Source organism: Mobula hypostoma, chromosome 21 (assembly GCF_963921235.1).
Source record: "Mobula hypostoma chromosome 21, sMobHyp1.1, whole genome shotgun sequence".
Taxonomy (NCBI): domain Eukaryota; kingdom Metazoa; phylum Chordata; class Chondrichthyes; order Myliobatiformes; family Myliobatidae; genus Mobula; species Mobula hypostoma.
In genome coordinates, this window is record NC_086117.1 from 54,057,506 (window position 1) to 54,078,208 (window position 20,703).

Below are 20,703 nucleotides of genomic sequence, written 5' to 3' on the forward strand. Positions count from 1 at the left end.
ATAGGAGAGGAGAGTGGACCATAGGAGGAAGGGAAGGAGTGGACCCAGCGGGAGGTGATAGGCAGGTGAAGGATCTGATAGGAGAGGAGAGTGGATCATAGGAGAAAGGGAAGGAGTGGACCCAGCGGGAGGTGATAGGCAGGTGAAGGATCTGATAGGAGAGGACAGTGGATCATAGGAGAAAGGGAAGGAGTGGACCCAGCGGGAGGTGATAGGCAGGTGAAGGATCTGATAGGAGAGGAGAGTGGACCATAGGAGAAAGGGAAGGAGTGGACCCAGGGGGAGGTGACAGGCAGGTGAAGGAATCTGATAGGAGAGGAGAGTAGACCATAGGAGGAAGGGAAGGAGTGGACCCAGGGGGAGGTGATAGGCAGCTGAGAAGCAGTAAAAGGCCAGAATGGGGAATAGAAGAGGGGAGAGGAAAGGAAACATTTTTTTTTACCAGAGTGAGAAAACAATGTTCATGCCACCACGTTGGAGGCTACCCAGATGGAATACAAGGTGTTGCTCCTCCATCCTGGGGGGTGGGGGCTGAGGGGGTCTCATTGTGGTGCATGAGGAGGCCGTGGACCAACATGTCGGATCGGGAATGGGAATTAAAATGATGGGCCGCAGGGAAGTTGCACTGTTGGCAAATAGAACGGAGATGCTCTGGAGGGTGAAGGCAACCAGTGGATTACAAAGTGAGCAGTGAGGAGCTTCTGTCATTTAACGGAAATGACTGAGTTCGGAGGCAGTAAGGGGGGATAGTTCAGGTAGGTAGGTCTCATCGGCCATCATTGGAAAACTCTGTCTTGCTGCTATACCCACTCATGGGGCTTCAGGAATAAACCCCCGAAGGAGAAATCTGGAGCTGCAGTCCTACATTGATTTCAACGCTGACTGGCAACTCTGTATTGGTCTCTGCCGTTCCTTTTGATTCATCAGCTGCGTAGAGAGAGGAGACAGCCTGCTACATGGGCAACATCTTGCTCTCCATCTTGTACTGCCCTGGCTGGCATATCACGTAGACAGCTGGGACGCAGCATCCCTGAGTGACCCTGACCAACGGAGGGCCTCGTCGAGAGGCAGCAGACGGGCTCTGTGCTCACTTCAGCAGGGTTGTGGGAGCGGACGGTGGGGTCAGAATGAGAATTCTTCCTGCATTTTAAATATGATTACAGACTGCGTGTAGCACAGTCCAGTGCTGATTAGGAGAGTGCAAGGGAAGCTGTAATTAGTTTTGACGCTGAGAATAATTGTATGCATTACTGAAGTTGCTCTTCAATTTGCTGAAGCAAACCTGATTATGGAATTGAAAGAGTTTAATTAGAGGATACAATGAATTCCTGTAGCTGTATGCTGAATTTGTCTGTAAAAATTAATCGGAATACACTTCCTGGGGTTACCAAGCAATAGCAGAGGGAGCAGTCTGAAGCTGTTCTTGAAAACCGAGAGATCTGGGATGTCCACGTCTCTCCAAATGTTTCACAAAGGCCGGGGTGGGGTGGGAGGGAGAAGGTGGCTAGAAGAAGTTCGATCATCTGTGGGTGTTATGATACTCTGTGTGAGTGCGTGGCCTGTGTAGGTGGATGTGATGCCCAGCTGTATGTGTGTGTGTGTGTGAGTGTGTGTGTGTGTGTGTGTGTGTGTCTATATATGTGTGTGTGGGGGTAAGTATGTATGGGTATAGAAACATAGAAAACCTACAGCACAATACAGGCCCTTCGGCCCATAAAGTTGTGCCGAACATGTCCCTACCTTAGAAATTACTAGACTTCCCTACAGCCCTCTATTTTTCTAAGCTCCATGTACCTATCCAAAAGTTTCTTAAAAGACCTCTCATATCCGCCTCCACCATCATTGCCGGCAGCCCATTCCACACACTCACCACTCTGAGTAAAAAACTTAGCCCTGACATCTCCTCTGTACCTACTCCCCAGCACCTTAAACCTGTGTCCTCTTGTGGCAATCATTTCAGCCCTGGGAAAAAGCCTCTGATTATCCACACGATCAATGCCCCTCACCATCCTGTACACCTCTATCAGGTCACCTCTCATCCTCTGTTTGTGTGGGGTTAGGTGTGTGTGTCTCTGTCTATGTGTGGGTAATTGTGTGTGTTTGTTTGTGTCTGTGTGTATGTGAATGTGTAGGTGTGGGTTTAGTGTGTGTGTGTGTGTGTGTCTGTGTGTGTGAGTGTTTGTGGGTAAGTGTGTGTGTGTGTATACATATGTGTGTGTGTATGTGTGTAAGTGTGTGTGAGTAAGTGTGTGTGTGTATAAGTGTGTGTGAGTGTGGGTAAGTGTGTGTGTGTGTTTGTGTGTGTGTGTGTGTGTGTGTGTATGTGTGTGTATGCAGTCACTGAGACACCCACACCCTCTTGGATGCTGAGTGAGGCCCAGAGCCGGTTTACCTTTAGTGGAAGACAGGATGGAGGCAGGGAGGAGTGATCCAGAGGGAGTTCTGTGCAGTGAATATTGAATCAAAGCTCACATAACCCTAATGGGAAGTTTTCCCTAGCTCAGGGATCATAGTAACTCCAGCAGGTAATAGAGAGCATGTCTACTGAGGAGAGGTCGAGTGAGCTAGGGCTTTTCTCTTTGGAGCGAAGGAGGATGAGAGGTGATGTGATAGAGGTGTATAAGATGGTAAAAGGCATGGATAGAGTGGACAACTAAGCCCTTTTCCCAGGGCAGAAATGACTAATACGAGGGGGCAAAATTGTAAGGTGATCGGAGGAATGAATGGGGCGATGTCAGAGGTAGTTTCTTTTTACCCAGAGAGCGGTGGGAGCGTGGAATATGCTGCGGGCATTGGAGGTAGTGTCAGATATGTTAGAGACATTTAAGAGACTCTTAGATAATCACATGGATGATAGAAAAATGGAGGATTACGGGGGAGGAAAGGAGTAGGTTAAAAAGTTGGCGCAATATCATGGGCCAAAGTGCAGCACATGAGACTACCTAACAAGGGCCCGAGGTGTTACAGGGAAGATTCTCGCACGGATAGAGCAGGAGGCAAAGAGTGACAATAAAGTGAGTCTTTTCTGGTTGGCTGCCGGTGACTAGCGGTGTTCCACAGGGGTCTGTGTTGGGACTGATGTATGACAGCAGTTTGGATGACGGAATTGATGGCTTTATGCCAAGTTTGCAGACGATATGAAGATTGTTGGAGAGGCAGATAGGGTGATGGAGCAGGGAGGCTACAGGACTCGGACTGATTAGGAGAACGGGCAAAGTGCCAGATGGAATATAGTGTCAGGAAGTGTACTGTCATCCACTTCGGTGGAAGAAATAAAAACATAGGCTATTTTCTAAATAGAGAAAAAATTGGCAAATACAATGTTAGCGTCAATTTCGAGTGGACTGGAATATAAAAGCAAGGATGTAAAGTTGCGACTTTATAAAGCAGTGGTGAGACTTCAGTTGGAGCATTGTGAGCTGATTTAGGCCTCTTATCTAAGAAAGGATGTGCCGACATTGGAAAAGGTTCAGAGGACGTTCACAGGAATGATTCAGGAATTGAAAGGATTAATGTATGCAAAGTGGGTGAAGCCTCTGGGCCTGTACTCACTGGAAATCAGAACAATGAAGGAGGGATCCCATTGAAACCTATCCAATGTTGCACTTCTCGATAGAGTGGATGGGGAGAGTCTAGGATCAGAGGACACAGCCTCAGAATAGAGGGGCATCCATTTAGAACGGAGATGAGGAGGAATTTCTTTAGCCAGAGGCTGGTGAATCTGTGGAATTCTGTTCCACAGACAACTGTGGAGGCCAAGTCATCGGGTATATTTAAAGCGGAGGTTGATAAGATTCTTGATTGGTCAGGGCATCACAGGTTAGGGGAAGAATGCAGGAGGTTGAGGCTGGAGGGAAATGGATCAGCCATGATGAAATGGTGGAGCAGACTCGATGGGCCAAAAGGCTTGATTCTGCTTTTATGTCTTATGTTCTCATTGTCTATGGGTCTGTACTGTGCTGTTGTGTTCTATGTAGGAGGTGGAAGAACGTGCTTAGCTTGCAGGGAATTGAGGTCTCTGGATTACGTGCAGGCGGAAGGGATTTAGTATACTTTGCCGTTGTGTTCAGCATGGGCCATGTGATCGAAGGGCCTGTTCCTGCACTGTACCATCCTAAATCCAGTTGAACCGACCCTTTCTCCTCACTCCTTTACTGCCTATGGCCCTGTGAAATCAGCTAGGACGGATCCTTGCAAAGATACACAACCAGCTGCTCGCTAGCCCACGGAGAGGTTAGCCTTGTTTCGTCACAGCGTGGCGGTTAACATAATGCTTTACAGTACCAGCGACTATTTCCTCCGGGTGCTCTGGTTTCCTCCCACAGTCCAAAGACGTAGGTTAATTGGTCATTGTAAGCTGTCCTGTGACTAGACTAGGATTAAATCGGGGAGATTGCTGGGCAGCGCAGCTCGAAGGGCCAGAAGGGCCTTTTTGGTGCTGATGGCTGAGGGGTAATAACTGTTCCTGAACCTGGTGGTGTGGGTCCAGAGGCTCCTGTACCTTCTTCCTGATGGCTGAGGGGTAATAACTGTTCCTGAACCTGGTGGTGTGGGTCCTGAGGCTCCTGTACCTCCTTCCTGATGGTTGAGGGGTGATAACTGTTCCTGAACCTGGTGGTGTGAATCCTGAGGCTGCTGCTTCATCTCTAAATAAATAAAAATCAAACTTCCAAATACCCAATGAAATGTGTCTTTGCATCATCAACCAACACAATGCGGGGATGCGCTGGGGGCAGCCCACAAGTGTTGCCACATTCCTGGCACCAACATAGCACGGCCACAGCTCACTAACCTTTACTAACCAGTACGTCTTTGGACTGTGGGAGGAAACCAGAGCACCTGGAGGAAACCCACGCGGTCACGGGGAGAACATACAAACTCCTTACAAGCAGCGGCGGGAATTCAAAGTTCAAAGTAAATTTATGACCAAAGAACATATATGTCACCACAAACAACCCTGAGATTAATTTCTTGTGGGCATTCTCAATAAATTTATACAATAATTACCATTAGACCATAAGATAATGGAGCAGAATTAGGGCATTTGGCCATCCAGTCTGATCTGCCGTTTCACCATTTCCCTCTCAGTCCCAATCTCCTGCCCTCTCCCCATGAATCTTCATGCCCTGACTAATCAAGAATCTATTAACCACGGCTTTAAATATACCAATTGATTTGGCCTCCACAGTTGCCTGTGACAACAAATTCCACACTCTCTGGCTAAAGAATTTTTTTCTCATCTCTAAATGGATGTCTCTCTACTCTGAGGTTCTGTCCTCTGGTCTTAGACTCCCCTACTATTGGAAACATCTTCTCCACATCCACTCTATCGATACCTTTCAACACTTGATAGGTTTCAATGAGATCCCCCATCCCCTCTCCCCCTTATTCTTCTGAATTCTAGAGAGTACAGGCCCAGAGCCATCAAATGCTCCTCATACGGTAACCTTTTCGATCCCGGAATCATTTTTGTGAACCTCCTCTGAATCCTCTCCAAAATCACCACATCCTTTCTTAGTTTAAGGGCCCAAAACTGCTCACAATACTTCAAGTGAGGCCTCACTGGTGTCTTATAAACATTACATACTTGCTTTTATATTCAAGTCCTCTTGGAATGAATACTGACATCACATTTGCTGTTACAGAATCACTTTAAGACCACACCAACAGATTCAAAGATTGAAAGTACATTTATTATGAAAGAATGTATACAGAAAACAACTCTGAGATTTGTCCTTGCACAGGCAGCCATGGAACAAAGAAATAGCGTGGAAACCCATTCAAGAAAATACAAAACACCCAACATGAGAAAATGAAGAACAAATTGCGCAAAGGACAAAAAGCAAGCAAACAACACATAGAATATCAAACGTCAAACCAGGAGTCCGGGAATATTCAGTTTAGCTCAGTTCAGTGCTGCACCACTAGACAATGCAGGTCACAGGGTCATTCTTTGCTGAAGTACCCAAGTCTGCTTCGATCGCCCCAATCAAACTGCTCAAAAGCAGCATTTTTCTATTTTCTATTTATGATTTATAATTTAAGTTTTTAATATTTATTAATTTTTACTATTTTTAATATTCTTGATATTTAATATTTGTAATCCAGGGAGTGGGAAGTGCAGAATCAAATATCGCTGTGATGATTGTACGTTCTAGTACCAATTGTTTGGCGACTATAAAGTAAAACAAATTGAATAACTGGAGTCCAGAAACATAGGGTGGACACCCAGTGTGGAAAAAATAAACTGTGCACACACAGAAAGAAAGCGATAAAAAAGAAATAACAATATTAATAAAGAATGCAATAAATATCAAGACCATGAGATGAAGAGTCCTTTAAAGTGAGTCCGTATGTCCTGTCCTCTTCACACATCTTGCACGAATTGACAGACAGATAAACTCCATTCCCCAATTACCACACTGACAAAAACATTCCAAGTTGACTTTCTTTAATGTAGCAACTGGCGGTAGGGTAAAACTGACAGAAAGAAAAACATACAATCAAAAGATGTCCAAATTCCCATTTTGGTTAAATACAAGGCAAGCATTAAGTATATCACAAATGATACAAAATAATACAAAAGATACTGTATACAAATAAGTTCCGAATATATCATAAAGATAGGCTGCTGGTAAGCAAGATGTTGCTACATACAATGTATCTTATGCACATTTTCTCACTACAGGTTAGCCAGAACATATGGCCCGCATGAATATTCCATCTGTATTTTATCTGCATGCAAACCATTCAAATATCTCTGATTCGTGGAAATATGCATATACATCAATAAATAATAAACCCAAAGATTACTTTTATATACTGACGATGCTTTCAAAAACCTGAACGTCAGGATGATGTCCAATGAAAAGGCGCAAGCTCTCCCTCAGCTCTACATGGAGAACTGTCTCGATGCCTACTGATGATGTCATCAACTAGAGGCACAGTTCACATGACCTAAATGACTGCTATACAAAACTACCAGCAAAGGGTGCTAAAAATGACAAATAAAATAACTGACAAGGCAGCACACCATAGGTTTTAGGAACTGTTCAGTGTTGCTGTGAGTGAAGTTATCCCTTTTGGTTCAAGAGCCTGATGGTTGAGGGGTAATAACTGTTCCTGAAGTTGGTGGTGTGAATCCTGAGGCTCTTGTACCTCCTTCCTGATGGTTGAGGGGTAATAACTGTTCCTGAACCTGGTGGTGTGAGTCCTGAGGCTCCTGTACCTCCTTCCTGATGGTTGAGGGGTAATAACTGTTCCTGAACCTGGTGGTGTGGGTCCTGAGGCTCCTGTACCTCCTTCCTGATGGTTGAGGGGTAATAACTGTTCCTGAACCTGATGGTGTGAGTCCTGAGGCTCCTGTACCTCCTTCCTGATGGTACGGGGGTGATAACTGTTCCTGAAGTTGGTGGTGTGAATCCTGAGGCTCCTGTACCTCCTTCCTGATGGTTGAGGGGTGATAACTGTTCCTGAACCTGGTGGTGTGGCTCCTGAGGCTCCTGTACCTCGGGTCACCTCCTTCCTCATAGTTGAGGGGTAATAACTGTTCCTGAACCTGGTGTTGTGGGTGCTAAATCGAATCACAATTGTCGGCTGCTGGTATTGTGAAGTGATTGCTCTTATCTTGTCACCCTGAGGGCATCTCAGCCAGTGATGCTCCTGTGAGCTGGTTGATTATACTTCCACACTACATCTAGCCAGGCAGTTTAATGTCTGGTTGGAATTTTGGAGATGACAGCTTTTTTATGAGATTCTTTCTGCACAAATGCCTAGTTATCTTTTATTTGTTGAGTGTTGTGCTTCACTGACGGGAGACTGCCAGAGATCTCAGCGATGCCTTTTGCAAACAAAGAGAAAAAAAATTGCTAGAACAAATCTGTTAAATTCTTGTCAGAAGGCTTGCATTTGGTTTGATGTAGAGAGAGATTGGAGTGAAGAAAGGATTTGTATTCGAGAGTCTGCCGGGCAGTGTCGCGCACAGTTCGCGTCACTCTTTACAGCGCTAGCGACCTTAAATGTGTTTCTGAGCCTGTGAGATCAGTTTGGAAATTATTTGTGCACTTTGCTGTCTCTGAGAAGATTCCGGGGAGTGAGCATGTACCTGGGTGGCATTGATGTGAAGAAGCTTCGAGACGAGGCACGCTCGATGTTCAACTCCATTTCGCCTGTTAAAGCATCGAAGAAGATTGAGACATCAAGGCGAACGTGTAAGGCGAGCACAAGTTCAGTGCTGACAGCCTTCGTTTTGATTGCTGCTGGTGAAGGAGTCTGTAAGCGGCCTTTCGCTGTGTGGCTCTCTGTGTCAGGTGGGTAGGCCTCTCTGCCTCGTGTGGCGTCCCCCTCTTTCGATGAATGTCAGTGATATTGGAGGATGGTGTTGTGGTTCTGCATTTATGGATTGGACTATTGAATTTATGAACTGTGGACTTTTTCAGACTGTAGGTTTTATATTTTGTGTTTTTATCACCTGCTCCTTTTCAGTTTTGTTCTGTGAGGGGAGGGTGTTTGTTGGTTGATGTTCTGTTGTGTTCTGTTAGATTTTTTTTCTGTGAGTGAGGGGTTGTTTCTGGGAATCGATGTTCCTGTTCCAGTTTGTGGCAGGGAAGCGGGGTTTTGGGGGTCGATGATCATGATGCTGCTGTTTTTTGTGCGGGAAGATTCAAAGGTTCATTTATCTGGAGAAGACAAATTTCAGAGTTGTATATGGATACATGCTTTGATAATAAATAAATGAACCTTTGAATCTTTCACCTGCGTTCCTTTGCCACTGCTATCTCCGTAAGGAATCTGCACGTTCTCCCTGAGACCGCGTGGGTTTCCTCCGGATGCTCTGGTTTCCTCCCACACTCCAAAGGCGTACCGGTTAGGGTTAGTAGTTGTGGGCATGTTGCACTGTTGTTGGAAACGTAGCAGTTCACATTCATTTTGAGAGAATTAGAATAGAAAAGCAAGGATGTAATGCTGAGGTTTTGTAAGGCGTTGGTGAGGCCTCGCTTTGGAGCATTGTCGACTGTTCTGTGCCCCTTTCTAAGAAAGGATGTGCTGACATTGAGAGAGTTCAAAGGAAGTTCATGAAAATGATTCGGGGATAGAAAGGCTTATCTAATGAAGAGTGTTTGATGGCTCTGTGCCTGTATTCACTGGAATTCAGAAGAATGGGGGTGATCTCATTGAAACCTTTCGAATGGTGAAAGGCCTTGATAGAGTGAATGTGGAGAGGATGTTTCCTGTGGTGGAAGAGTCTAGGACCAGAGGACACAGCCTCAGAATAGAAGGGCATCCTTTTGGAATGGAGACGAGAAAGGATTTCTTTAGCCAGAGAGTGGCGAATCTGTGGAATTTGTTGCCACAGGCATCTCTGGAGATCCAATCATTGTGTATATTTAAGGCAGAAGTTGATAGATTCTTGATTAGTCAGGACATAAAGGGATACCTGGAGAAGGCAGGAGATTGGGGCTGAGAGGGAAAATGGATCAGCCATGATGAAATGGTGGTGCAGACTCGATGGGCTGAATGGCCTAATTCTGTTCCTATATCTTGTGGTCTAATGGTATCTGTGTACTGTCCCCAGCACGTCCTTGGGCTGTGTTGATCTTTAGATTGTGGGCTGCAGGGCCTGTACTGTACTGTACTATACTGTTGTATGTACTGTGTTTCAGCTTCTAACACAATAGCATTTGGGTCCAAGACACCGTTCCCTCCTTGCCCCTGTAACACAATGTCTCTCTCATGCCCACTAGCTCCCCAATGCCACAGACACTGGGCACAACTTGCAGCAACCAATGACGCTTATTGTCAGCCGTCAGTACTCAAGTGTGAAGGAGGGTGAAATGATTGTTCCTCCGATACTCGGATCCGATTCAGCCTTAAAAAAACACGATATGCATTAATACGCACAAAACGCTGGAGGAACTCAGCAGGTCAGGCAACATCTCTGGAAACTTGCAATCCATGGAAACTCACGGCATATCAAAGGATCATTTATTATCAATGTAGGACTCTGAGATTTGTCTACCCCAGACAGCCGCGAAACAAAGAAAACAAAGACAGTTGTTCAAAGAAAAATATCAAACCCTCCCCCCCACCCCGCACAGGAATGAACAGCAACCCAGTCATCAAACCCCCCCAAATCTCCCTCCCCTGCACAAAATACAACAAGAACTTTGACCCCCAAACCCCCTCCCCCGCACAAAATGCAAGAACATTGACCTCCAAACCCCCTCCCCTGCACAAAATACAAGAACATTGACCCCAGACCCCCTCCCCTGCACAAAATACAAGAAGAACTTTGAACCCCCCCAAACCCCTCCCCTGCACAAAATACAACAAGAACTTTGACCCCCAAACCCCCTCTCCTCACACACACAAAAAAAGAAAGAATGGGCAAAAACACAGAATATAATAACCATAGGACTGAAAAAGTCCACAGTCCACAGTCCAATCCATAAACAGAGAACCTGGGTGGGTGACATCCTCGGACGGCATCGTGAGAGAGAGGAAGACACCACTTGACCACAGAGGCATAGCGAGCCACCACCCAGTCTCCTCTCTGGCAGCAGAGGGATCCCATCAGCAATCAAAAGGCAGGCAGTCGGCGCTGAAGCCTCACTTGCCTCTGCGCTCACCCTGATGTTTCAATCTTCCTCGTCACTAATCAGCGATTAACAGACACTTTAATCGGTGAAATGGAGTTAATCATCAGCTCATGCCCCGTCTCTAAGCTTCTTCACCTTGAGGGTGCTTGAGCTCGCGCTCGGTTCCCAGAATCTTCTCGGAGACAGACAAGTGCTGGATCATTCAATCGATCTCCATATGCCAACACACACAAAGTGCTGGAGGAACTCAGCAGGCCAGGCAGCGTCAGTGGAAACAAAGTACCAGCTGACGAGCTGCTGCCTGACCTGCTGAGTTCCTCCAGCATTTCGTGTGTGTTGCTCTGGATTTCCAGCATCTGCAGATTTGCTCTTGTTTGTGATCTCCATATGCCGGGGATATTAAACCTGATTCTGATTCTGAAGTACGAAACAATCGACAATTTTTGGGCCAAGTTCCTTTATCAGGAACTGATGAAAAGTCTTGGCTGAAATATTAACTGTTTATTCCCCTCCATAGATGCTGACTGACCTGCTGAGTTCTCCCAGTATTTTGTGTGTGTGTGTTACTCTGGATTTCCAGCATCTCTTGCATTAACAATAAAAATTAAGAATTCAATAAAAACGCAATGAATATAAATTCATTAGGTGAGGTTATATACGCAGACTGATTGCACATAAAGTGACCTGACTTGCTTACCTGAGATGGAGTAAACTGAAAAGCCGGGGGAAGCCTATACATTCACAGGCAGATCGTGCAAACTCCACACACACAGCACCTGAGATCCCAGGGGCTGGGGACTGAGGTGTGCAGAGCTGCCTCTCGAGTTGTCTCAGCAATGCTCTTGTATGGAAAATCCTACAAAAAGTAGTGGGTATGGCCTAGTCTATCACAGGTGAAGCATTCCCACCTTTCACTACATCTAGATGGAGCAGTGTTGCAGGAAAGCAGCATCCGTCCTCAAGTACCCCATCGCCCAGGTGATATTCTCTGCTGCCATCAGGAAGGAGGTACAGGAACCTCAGGACTCACACCACCAGGTTCAGGAACAGTTATTACCCCTCAACCATCAGGAAGGAGGTACAGGAACCTCAGGCCTCACAACACCAGATTCAGGAACAGTTATTACCCCTCAACCATCAGGAAGGAGGTACAGGAGCCTCAGGACTCACACCACCAGGTTCAGGAACAGTTATTACTCCTTGACCATCAGGAAGGAGATACAGGAGCCTCAGGACTCACACCACCAGGTTCAGGAACAGTTATGATGCCTCAAACATCAGGCCCCTGAACCAAAGGGGGTAACTTTACTCAATTTCACTCATTCCAACACAGATCTGTTCCCACAACCAATGGACTCATGTTCTTGATATTTACTGTTATGTACTTATTATTATTATTTCTTTTTTTATATTTGCAAAGTTTATTGTCTTTTGCACACTGGTTGTTTGTCCATCTTGTTGGATGTGATCTTTCACTGATTCTATTGTGTTTCTTGTATTTACTGTGAGTGTCCACAAGGAGGTGAATCTCAGGGTTGTATATGGTGACAACTGGGACTGGGAGCTCAGGGTTGGTCTTGTGAACTGGGGAATTGTTTAAAGTGGTCACCAGCAACTCATGGCAGACACACACGGGGGCTAACAGCCCCTCCTCCTCCTCCTTCCCACAAACTCACTGGTGTTAATCCTTTTGTAGACCCAAAGCTCATACTTCAACCTACTTTGTCACATGTTCTGAGGTACAGCGAGAAAATTGTTTATGTATTTAACCAATACATGGTTAAATGTCAGAGAAGACCCATACAAACATTAAACTCCAAAGTTGCACTAACTGATACGGTACTGAGGTGCCCAATAAATAGGTACCAGTGCCGAAACCCGGGATTGAACCAGGGACCTTTAGATCTTCAGTCTAACGCTCTCCCAACTGAGCTATTTCGGCTGACATATCTACAGTAATTTCTTATCTTCTCTTGTCTTGTATCTCACTGTTCCAGCAACTACAGTATTGTATTTCTTTGTGCTTTGTATCTCACCATTCTGAATCTGCAGTATTGTATTTCCCTGTGCTTTGTTCCTCACCATTCCAGCATCTGCAGTATTGTACTTCCCTGTGCTTTGTTCCTCACCATTCCAGCATCTGCAGTATTGTATTTCTTTGTGCTTTGTAGCTCACCATTCGAACATCTGCAGTATTGTATTTCCCTGTGCTTTGTTCCTCACCATTCCAGCATCTGCAGTATTGTATTTCCCTGTGCTTTATTCCTCACCATTCGAACATCTGCAGTATTGTATTTCCCTGTGCTTTGTCCTTCACCATTCCTATATCTGCAGTATTTTACTCCTCCTGTGCCTTGTACCTCACATTTGCTGAATCTGAGGTATTGTACTACTCCTCTACCTTGTCCCTCACCAAGCCGCACCATCCTACAACATACAGATTTAACTCTAGCCTAATCACGGAGCAATTTACAATGACCAATTAACCTGCTAACCGGTACGTCTCCGGACTGTGGGAGGAGACCGGACATTCGGAGGAAACCAATGCGCACACGGCAAGGACATACAAACTTGCTTACAAAGGTCGTTGGAATTGAACTCCGAACTCTGACACCCTGAGCCGTAGTAGTGTCGTGCTGATCACTATGTGACTGTGGCGCCCCGAGTGATCAATGCATTGAGGTGTAGTACGAGGGAAAATGCCGAATAAAGCGTTACAGTTACAGAAAAAGTACAGCACAGGCAGGCAATACGGTGCAAGGTGGTAACGAGTAGATTGTGAGGGCAAGAGTCTGTCTTATCAAACTAGGAAACTGAACAATTGTCTGATAACAGCAGGCAGAAACTGTCCTTGAGCCCTGGAGGTACATGCTTTCAGGTATTTTTATCTTCTGCCCGATGGGAGAGGGGAGAAGAGAGAAGGTTCGGGGTGGGTGGGGTGTTTGATTATACTGGCTGCTTTACTGAGGCAGCCTGAAGTGTAGACAGAGTCAGTGGTGGGGTGTTTGGCTGCTGTGGTACTCAGGCATTGTGCATGAGGCAGGACACACTGGTGATAACTTCCTCCGTTGGACAACTGCCCAGAGTTGAGTTGGAATCTGGTCTGGGCAGTGGTCCCAGCTCCGGTCGGGGCTGTGGTTTGGGTCCAGTCTGGGCTATGGTCTGTGTCTATTCTGGGCTGGGATTTGGGCTGTGGTCTGGGTCGAGTCTGGTCTGTGGCCTGGGTCCAGTCTGGACTGTGGTCTGGGTCCAGTCTGGACTGTGGTCTGGGCTGTGGTCTGGGCTGTGGTCTGGGCTGTGATCTGGGCGGTGGTCTGGGCTGTAGTCTGGACTGTGGTCTGGGCTGTGGTCTGGACTGTGGTCTGGGCTGTGGTCTGAGCTGTGGTTTGGACTGTGGTCTGAGTCCAGTCTGGGGTCTGGTCTGGGCTGTAGTCTGGGCTCTGGTCTGGACTGTGATTGGGCTGTGGTCTGGGGTCTGGTCTGGACTGTGATCTGGTCTGTGATCTGGACTGTGGTCTGGGCTGTGGTCTGGACTGTGGTCTGGGCTGTGGTCTGAGCTGTGGTTTGGACTGTGGTCTGAGTCCAGTCTGGGGTCTGGTCTGGGCTGTAGTCTGGGCTCTGGTCTGGACTGTGATCTGGTCTGTGATCTGGCCTGTGGTCTGGGTCCAGTCTGGGCTCTGGTCTGGACTGTGGTCTGAGCTGTGGCCTGGGTCCAGTCTGGACTGTGGCCTGGGTCCAGTCTGGACTGTGGCCTGGGTCCAGTCTGAGCTGTGGTCTGGACTGTGGTCTGGACTGTGGTCTGAACTGTGATCTGGGCTGTGGTCTGGACTGTGGTCTGGACTGTGATCTGGGCTGTGGTATGGGCTGTGGTCTGGGTCCAGTCTGGGGTCTGGTCTGGGCTGTGGTCTGGGCTCTGGTCTGGACTGTGATCTGGGCTGTGGTCTGGGCTCTGGTCTGGACTGTGATCTGGTCTGTGATCTGGGCTGTGGTCTGGGTCCAGTCTGGGCTCTGGTCTGGGTCCAGTCTGGGCTCTGGTCTGGGCTGTTGTCTGGGCTGTGATCTGGGCTGTGGCCTGGGTCCAATCTGGACTGTGATCTGGGCTGTGGTCTGGGCTGTGGTCTAGTCTGTGGTCTGGGTCCAGGCTGGTCTGTGATCTGGGCTGTGGTCTCGGCTGTGGTCTGGGTCCAGTCTGGGCTGTGGTCTGGGTCCAGTCTGGGCTGTGGTCTGAGTCCAGTCTGGGCTCTGGTCTGGGCTGTGATCTGGACTGTGGTCTGGACTGTGATCTGGGCTGTGATCTGGTCTGTGGTCTGGGTCCAGTCTGGGCTGTGGTCTGGACTGTGGTCTGGGCTGTGGTCTGAGCTGTGGCCTGAGTCCAGTCTGGTCTGTGGCCTGGGTCCAGTCTGGACTGTGGCCTCAGCTGTGGTCTGGGTCTAGTCTGGGCTGTGGTCTGGGTCCAGTCTGAGCTGTGGTCTGGACTGTGGTCTGGACTGTGATCTGGGCTGTGGTCTGGACTGTGGTCTGGACTGTGATCTGAGCTGTGGTCTGAGCTGTGGTCTGGGTCCAGTCTGGGCTGTGGTTTGGGCTCTGGTCTGGCTTCAGTCTGGGCTGTGGTCTGATCTGTGACCTGGGCAGTGGTCTGGACTGTGGTCTGGGCTGTGGTCTGGGCTGTGGTCTGGACTGTGATCTGGTCTGTGATCTGGGCAGTGGTCTGGACTGTGGTTTGGGCTGTGGGCTGGACTGTGGTCTGGGTCCAGTCTGGGCTGTAGTCTGGGATGTGGTCTGGGCTGTGATTTGGTCTGTGATCTGGGCTGTGGTCTGGGTCCAGTCTGGGCTGTGGTCTGGGTCCGGTCTGGGCTCTGGTCTGGGTGGTGATCTGGTCTGTGGTCTTGGTCCAGTCTGGGCTGTGGTCTAGGCTGTGGTCTGGGCTGTGGTCTGGACTGTGGTCTGTGCTGTGGTCTGGACTGTGGTCTCTTCCAGTCTGGGCTCTGGTCTGAGCTGTGATCTGGTCTGTGGTCTGGATCCAGTCTGGGCTGTGGTCTGGGCTGTATCTGGGCTGTGGTCTGGACTGTGGTCTGGACAGTGGTCTGGGCTGTGATCTGGTCTGTGGTCTGGATCCAGTCTGGACAGTGGTCTGGGCTGTGGTCTGGTCTGTGGTCTGAATTGTGGTCTGGGCTGTGATCTGGGCTCTGTTCTGGGGTCTGGTCTGGACTGTGGTCTGGGGTCTGGTCTGGGCTGTGGTCTGGGGTCTGGTCTGGGCTGTGGTCTGGTCTCTGGTCTGGGCTGTGATCTGGGCTGTGGTCTGGACTGTGATCTGGGCTGTGGTCTGGGCTGTGGTCTGTACTGTGGTCTGGTCTGGGCTCAGAGTTGGGGTTCTGGTTCAAACTGGGTGTCCAGTCTGATGGTGTGCGATCGATGCTCCTACTGGTATTTCAGTGCACCCTGGCCCTGAGTGGTGACAGAAATGGGCTGTGGTTTGATGATGAGTGACCGATATCTCGGACTCGGATCTCAGTGCCCTGCTGCCCTCCAGCCTGAGCAGTGACAGAGATGGGCTGTGGTCTGAGCTTGGGTGACCAATGTCTCGGACTAAGATCTCAGTTTCCCCAGTCCTGAGCGGTGACCGAGATGAACCACAGATGGGAGGGCAGCAGGTGGTCTAACCATGTCTCCTTTCTTTGCCAGGTTGACTGTAAAGGCCGTGGCGGTGTTACTGCCGATCCTGGGGATATCCTGGGCATGTGGTGTGCTGGCCATCAACAACTACGCCATCGTCTTCCAGTACATGTTCGCATTTTTCAATTCCTTGCAGGTAACCGTGCTCCGAGCCAGCTCCCGCAGCCCACAAGCGGGCTCTTCATCCCTGCCGACCGAGCTACCCACATTAGGCACGTCTCCCTCTGCTTGCCATTCCACAAACCCGTCCTGGTACTCAGAAAATGTGATTGAACTTCATCAGCCAGTTCCATGTACCCACAATCCTTCCAGTGAAAAAAGTTGTCCTTTCAATTCTTTTAAATTTCTCTCCTCTCACATTAAACCTGTGTCCTCAGCTTCTCGACTTCACTGCCCTGAGGAAAGCATTCTGTCTCTTTACAGAGAGGCAATAAAGAACTGACGTTCCTCAAGCTTCCCAGCTCCTCATTTTACTCCCGCCTCCCCCACCCACCCACCTGGTCTCACCTATCACTTGTCAGCTTGTCCTCTTTCCCCTCCCCCACCCATTGACCTTCTCCCTCACCTGGTCTCACCTGTCACCTGCCAGTTTGTACAGCCTCCCCCTCCCCCACCCACCCACCCTCCCCCTCACCTGGTCTCATCTGTCACCTGCCAGTCTGTACTCCTTCCCCTCTCCCCACCCATCCACCTTCACCCCTTCCTTTCCAGTCCTGATGAAGGTTCTTGGCCTGAAACGTCAACTGTTTATTCCCCTCCGTAGATGCTGCCTGACCTGTTGAGTTCCTCCAGCATTTTCTGTGTGTGTCGCTCTGTATTTCCAGCATCTGCAGAATCTCTTGTGTTTATGAGTCCCTCTCTCTTGCTTGGGGTGGTGAGGTGGAGACACGTCTCTACCAAAGGAGGTGAAGGTGCTCCTTCCCTCCGCTAGTCTGCAGGTCACCCTGGGGCAAGGTGTAGCACCTGCTTAGCCCCCCCCCCGCCCGGATCAGGGTCAGGTGACCATGGGAGCAGGTGGTGACGGTCGTTTGAGCAGCTGGTCATGTGACCACTGACACCAGGCAGACAATCTCTGAAGAGTATTGATAATGGCTGGAGTCACCCGTCTTGTAAAGACACTGCCCAGAAGAAGACAATGGCAAACCACTTCTGTAGAAAAATTTGCCAAGAGCCATCATGGTGAAGGAAAGATCATGATCGCATATATCATACTACATTGCACATAACAAACAAATGAACTCAATAATTATATAGGTCTCTGCAAGGTCCCTCAGCCCCCTCCATTCCAGTGAGAATACGACGTGTCCTGACCAGTGTCTCCTTGTAACCATAGCTGTCCACTCCAGGGAGTGCCCTGGTGAGTGTGTACCGCACTTCTCTCTGCTGTGGTCATGAGCTGAGGTTGTCCTGTGCCATTCCTGCCCTTGCTTAATGAAATACTATCCCCTGAGGATCAGATACCACCTATGAAACTGGCAGATGTAGGAGCAAGCTGAAAGGTCTCACGGAATTGATGTACGAAATTTATTTATTTATAGACATACAGTGCAGAATAGGATAACTCCGGCCCTGTCAGCCACACCACCTGCAACCCCCGATTTAACCCTCGCCTAATCACCGAGCAATGACCAGTTAACCTACCAACTGTACGTCTTTGGACTGTGGGAGGAAACCGGAGCACCCGGAGGAAACCCACGTGTTCATGGGGAGAACATATACCCTCCTTACAGGCTGTGGCAGGGACTGAACCCAGGATGCCTGTACCATAAAGCGTTGTGCTGACCACTACGCTACCGTGCCACTATGCCCTAATAGCAGTTGATTTATTTAAAGAATGGGTGAGCACCAGGAGATCGAGCAACCCTGATCTACATGAGCATGAATTTGGTATAGTTTTCACATTCTTTGTTTGACGAGAACAGAATGGCGGCTATAGGAAAAACACAGAATATAACAGCACAGTACAGGCCTTTCGGCCCACAATGTTGTACCAACCTCTTACCTACTCCAAGATCAATCCAACCCTTCCCTCCTACATAACCCTACATTTTTCTATCATCCAGAGTTTTTTAAATGTCCCTAATGTATCTGCCTCTATCACCACCCCGGCAGGGTGTTCCACACACACACTACTCCCTGTATAAACAATGTACCTTGTTACTGAGATCAAACATCAGGAAATTACGCTGTAGTTTTATAAAACTCTAGTTAGTCCGTAACTGGAGTATTGTGTACAGTTCCAGTCGCCCCACTGCAGGAAGGATATTCAAAGCTTTGGAAAGGGTGCAGAAGAGATTTACCAGGATACTGTCTGGTTTGGAGGGCATGTTCTATCATGAGAGGCTGGATAAACTTGGGTTGTTTTCTCTGGAGTGTCAGAGACTGAGGGGAGATCTGATGGAGGTTTATAAGATTTTGAGAGGCAGAGATAGAGTAGACAGGGAGTACCTGTTTCCCAGGGGTGAAATGTCTAATACCAGAGGGCATGCACTGACGGTGAGAGGGGGTAGGTCAAGGGGGCTGTGAGGGGTAAGCTTTCTACTCAGAGTCGTGGGTGTTGGGAATGAGCTACCTGGGGTGGTGGTAGAGGCAGAAACGTTTGTGTCTTTTAAGAGACGTCTGGAAAGGCACATGAATGTGAGGAAAATGGAAGGATGTGGCCATTGTGTAGGCAGAAGGGATTTAGTTTATTTGGCTATTTGATTATTAATGTAATTGGTTTAGCACCACATTGTGGGCCGAAGGGCCTGTTCCTGTGCTGTACTCTTCTATATTCTGACATCCCCCTATACTTTTCCTCCAGCTTAAAGTAGTGCCCCTCAAGTTAGCTATTGCTGCCCTGGGGAGACGTCTCTGGCTGTTCACTCGATCAATGCCTCTTATCATCTTGGAAATCGTGGCTCCGTCTGTCTAAGGAGACAATGGATGCACCCTGGGGCGCAGACCCAGGCGATGAATATGGAGGTCCTGGGCTGCCCAGACATCAAGATCCCCCTCTCGGCCTCGTGGCTGTGGTCCAAAGCAACGCGAAGTAGTACGTTTGACATCAGCTTGGCTGCAGGAGCTGCGACACGTCATCCAATCGCCTTGGGGCTCCACTCCGGATTTGTGTAGGATTTACTCCTTAGCCTTCTCTTCTCCCGAAGATACCCACAAGGCAGTGGGATCCGGATAGGGGCCCATACCGGGTACTGTCAGCCAGAGCCAGCTGAGCCCAGGACTCGTGTAAGGCAGGGTCATCACGCCCTATAGCAATGACATATGGAGCCACTACCCACTACCTCCTATCCTGTACACCTCTATCAACTCACCTCTCATCCTTCTTCACTCCAAAGAGAAAACCCTGGCTCACTCAACTACCTTCATAAGACATGCTCTCAAATCCAGATGGCACCCTGGTAAATCTCCCTTGCACCCCTCCCTTCTGCTGATGCTGGATATAACGTTTTCAAAGGTTCATTTAATGTCAGAGAAATGTATACAATATACATCCTGAAATGCTTTTTCTTCGCAACCATCTACGAAAACAAAGGAGTGCCCTCAAAGAATGAATGACAGTTAAATGTTAGAACCCTCCCAGCTCCCCCTACCACGTGTAAGCGGCAGCAAGCAACAATCCCCCCTCTCCCACCGGCAAAAATAAAATGCACCCACTACCAGCACTCAAGCACGAACAAAGCAATAGCAAAGACACAGACTTGCAGTTACCCCAAAGACTACATTGTTCACCCGATAATTCGACATGCTGCAGGCTCCCTCCTAATAAGGGAGGAAGAGATGACTCCATTTTCCAGCGAGCGGGGAGACATAACAAACAACTCGTTGGGTCACGATGTTAAAAGTCCTTTTTTTCCCTCTTTTCTCTTAGGGATTCTTCATCTTCCTGTTCCATTGTATTCTGAACTCTGAGGTGAGTGATGAGGATTCAGCCTCACATGTGATACCATTGACGTACACTCAGTGACCTCTTTACTGGGCACGGGGGAGGAGCCCGCTGTGGTCCATCCACTTCAAGGTTCGATGTGTCACGCGTTCAGAGATGCTCTTCTGCACACCACTGTTGTAACACTTGGTTATTTGAGTTACTGTCGCCTTCCTGTCAGCTTGAACCAGTCTGGCCATTCTCCTCTGACCTCTCTCGTTAACAAGGCGTTTTCACGCACAGGACTACCACTCACTGACTGTTCCTTTCTTGTTTTTTTGCATTATTCTCAGTAAACTGTAGAGTTTGTTGAGTGTGAAAATTCCAGGAGATGAGCAGTTTCTGAGATACTCAAACCACCCCGTCTGGCACCAACAATCATTCTAGGTCAAATCAAATCTCTTCTCCATTTTGATGTTTGGTCTGAACAACAACTGAACCTCTTGACCATGTCTGCATGCTTTATTACATTGAGTCGCTGCCACCTGATTGGCTGATTAGATATTTGCA

The 20,703-nt window shown here is 48.2% G+C and overlaps 1 protein-coding gene and 1 non-coding gene across 2 annotated transcripts in view; one reads left to right on the plus strand and one right to left on the minus strand.

Moving 5' to 3' along the window:
• Positions 1-20,703, plus strand: part of adgrd1 (adhesion G protein-coupled receptor D1) — a 200,578-nt gene that overhangs the window by 171,932 nt on the left and 7,943 nt on the right. The window contains exons 19-20 of the mRNA XM_063073236.1: positions 16,281-16,407; positions 20,140-20,181. Coding sequence (XP_062929306.1) covers positions 16,281-16,407; positions 20,140-20,181 — 169 coding nt within the window. The remainder of the gene's footprint in view (positions 1-16,280; positions 16,408-20,139; positions 20,182-20,703) is intronic.
• trnaf-gaa (transfer RNA phenylalanine (anticodon GAA)) lies at positions 12,468-12,540 on the minus strand. Its single transcript has one exon. It is a non-coding gene; the product is annotated as a tRNA-Phe (tRNA).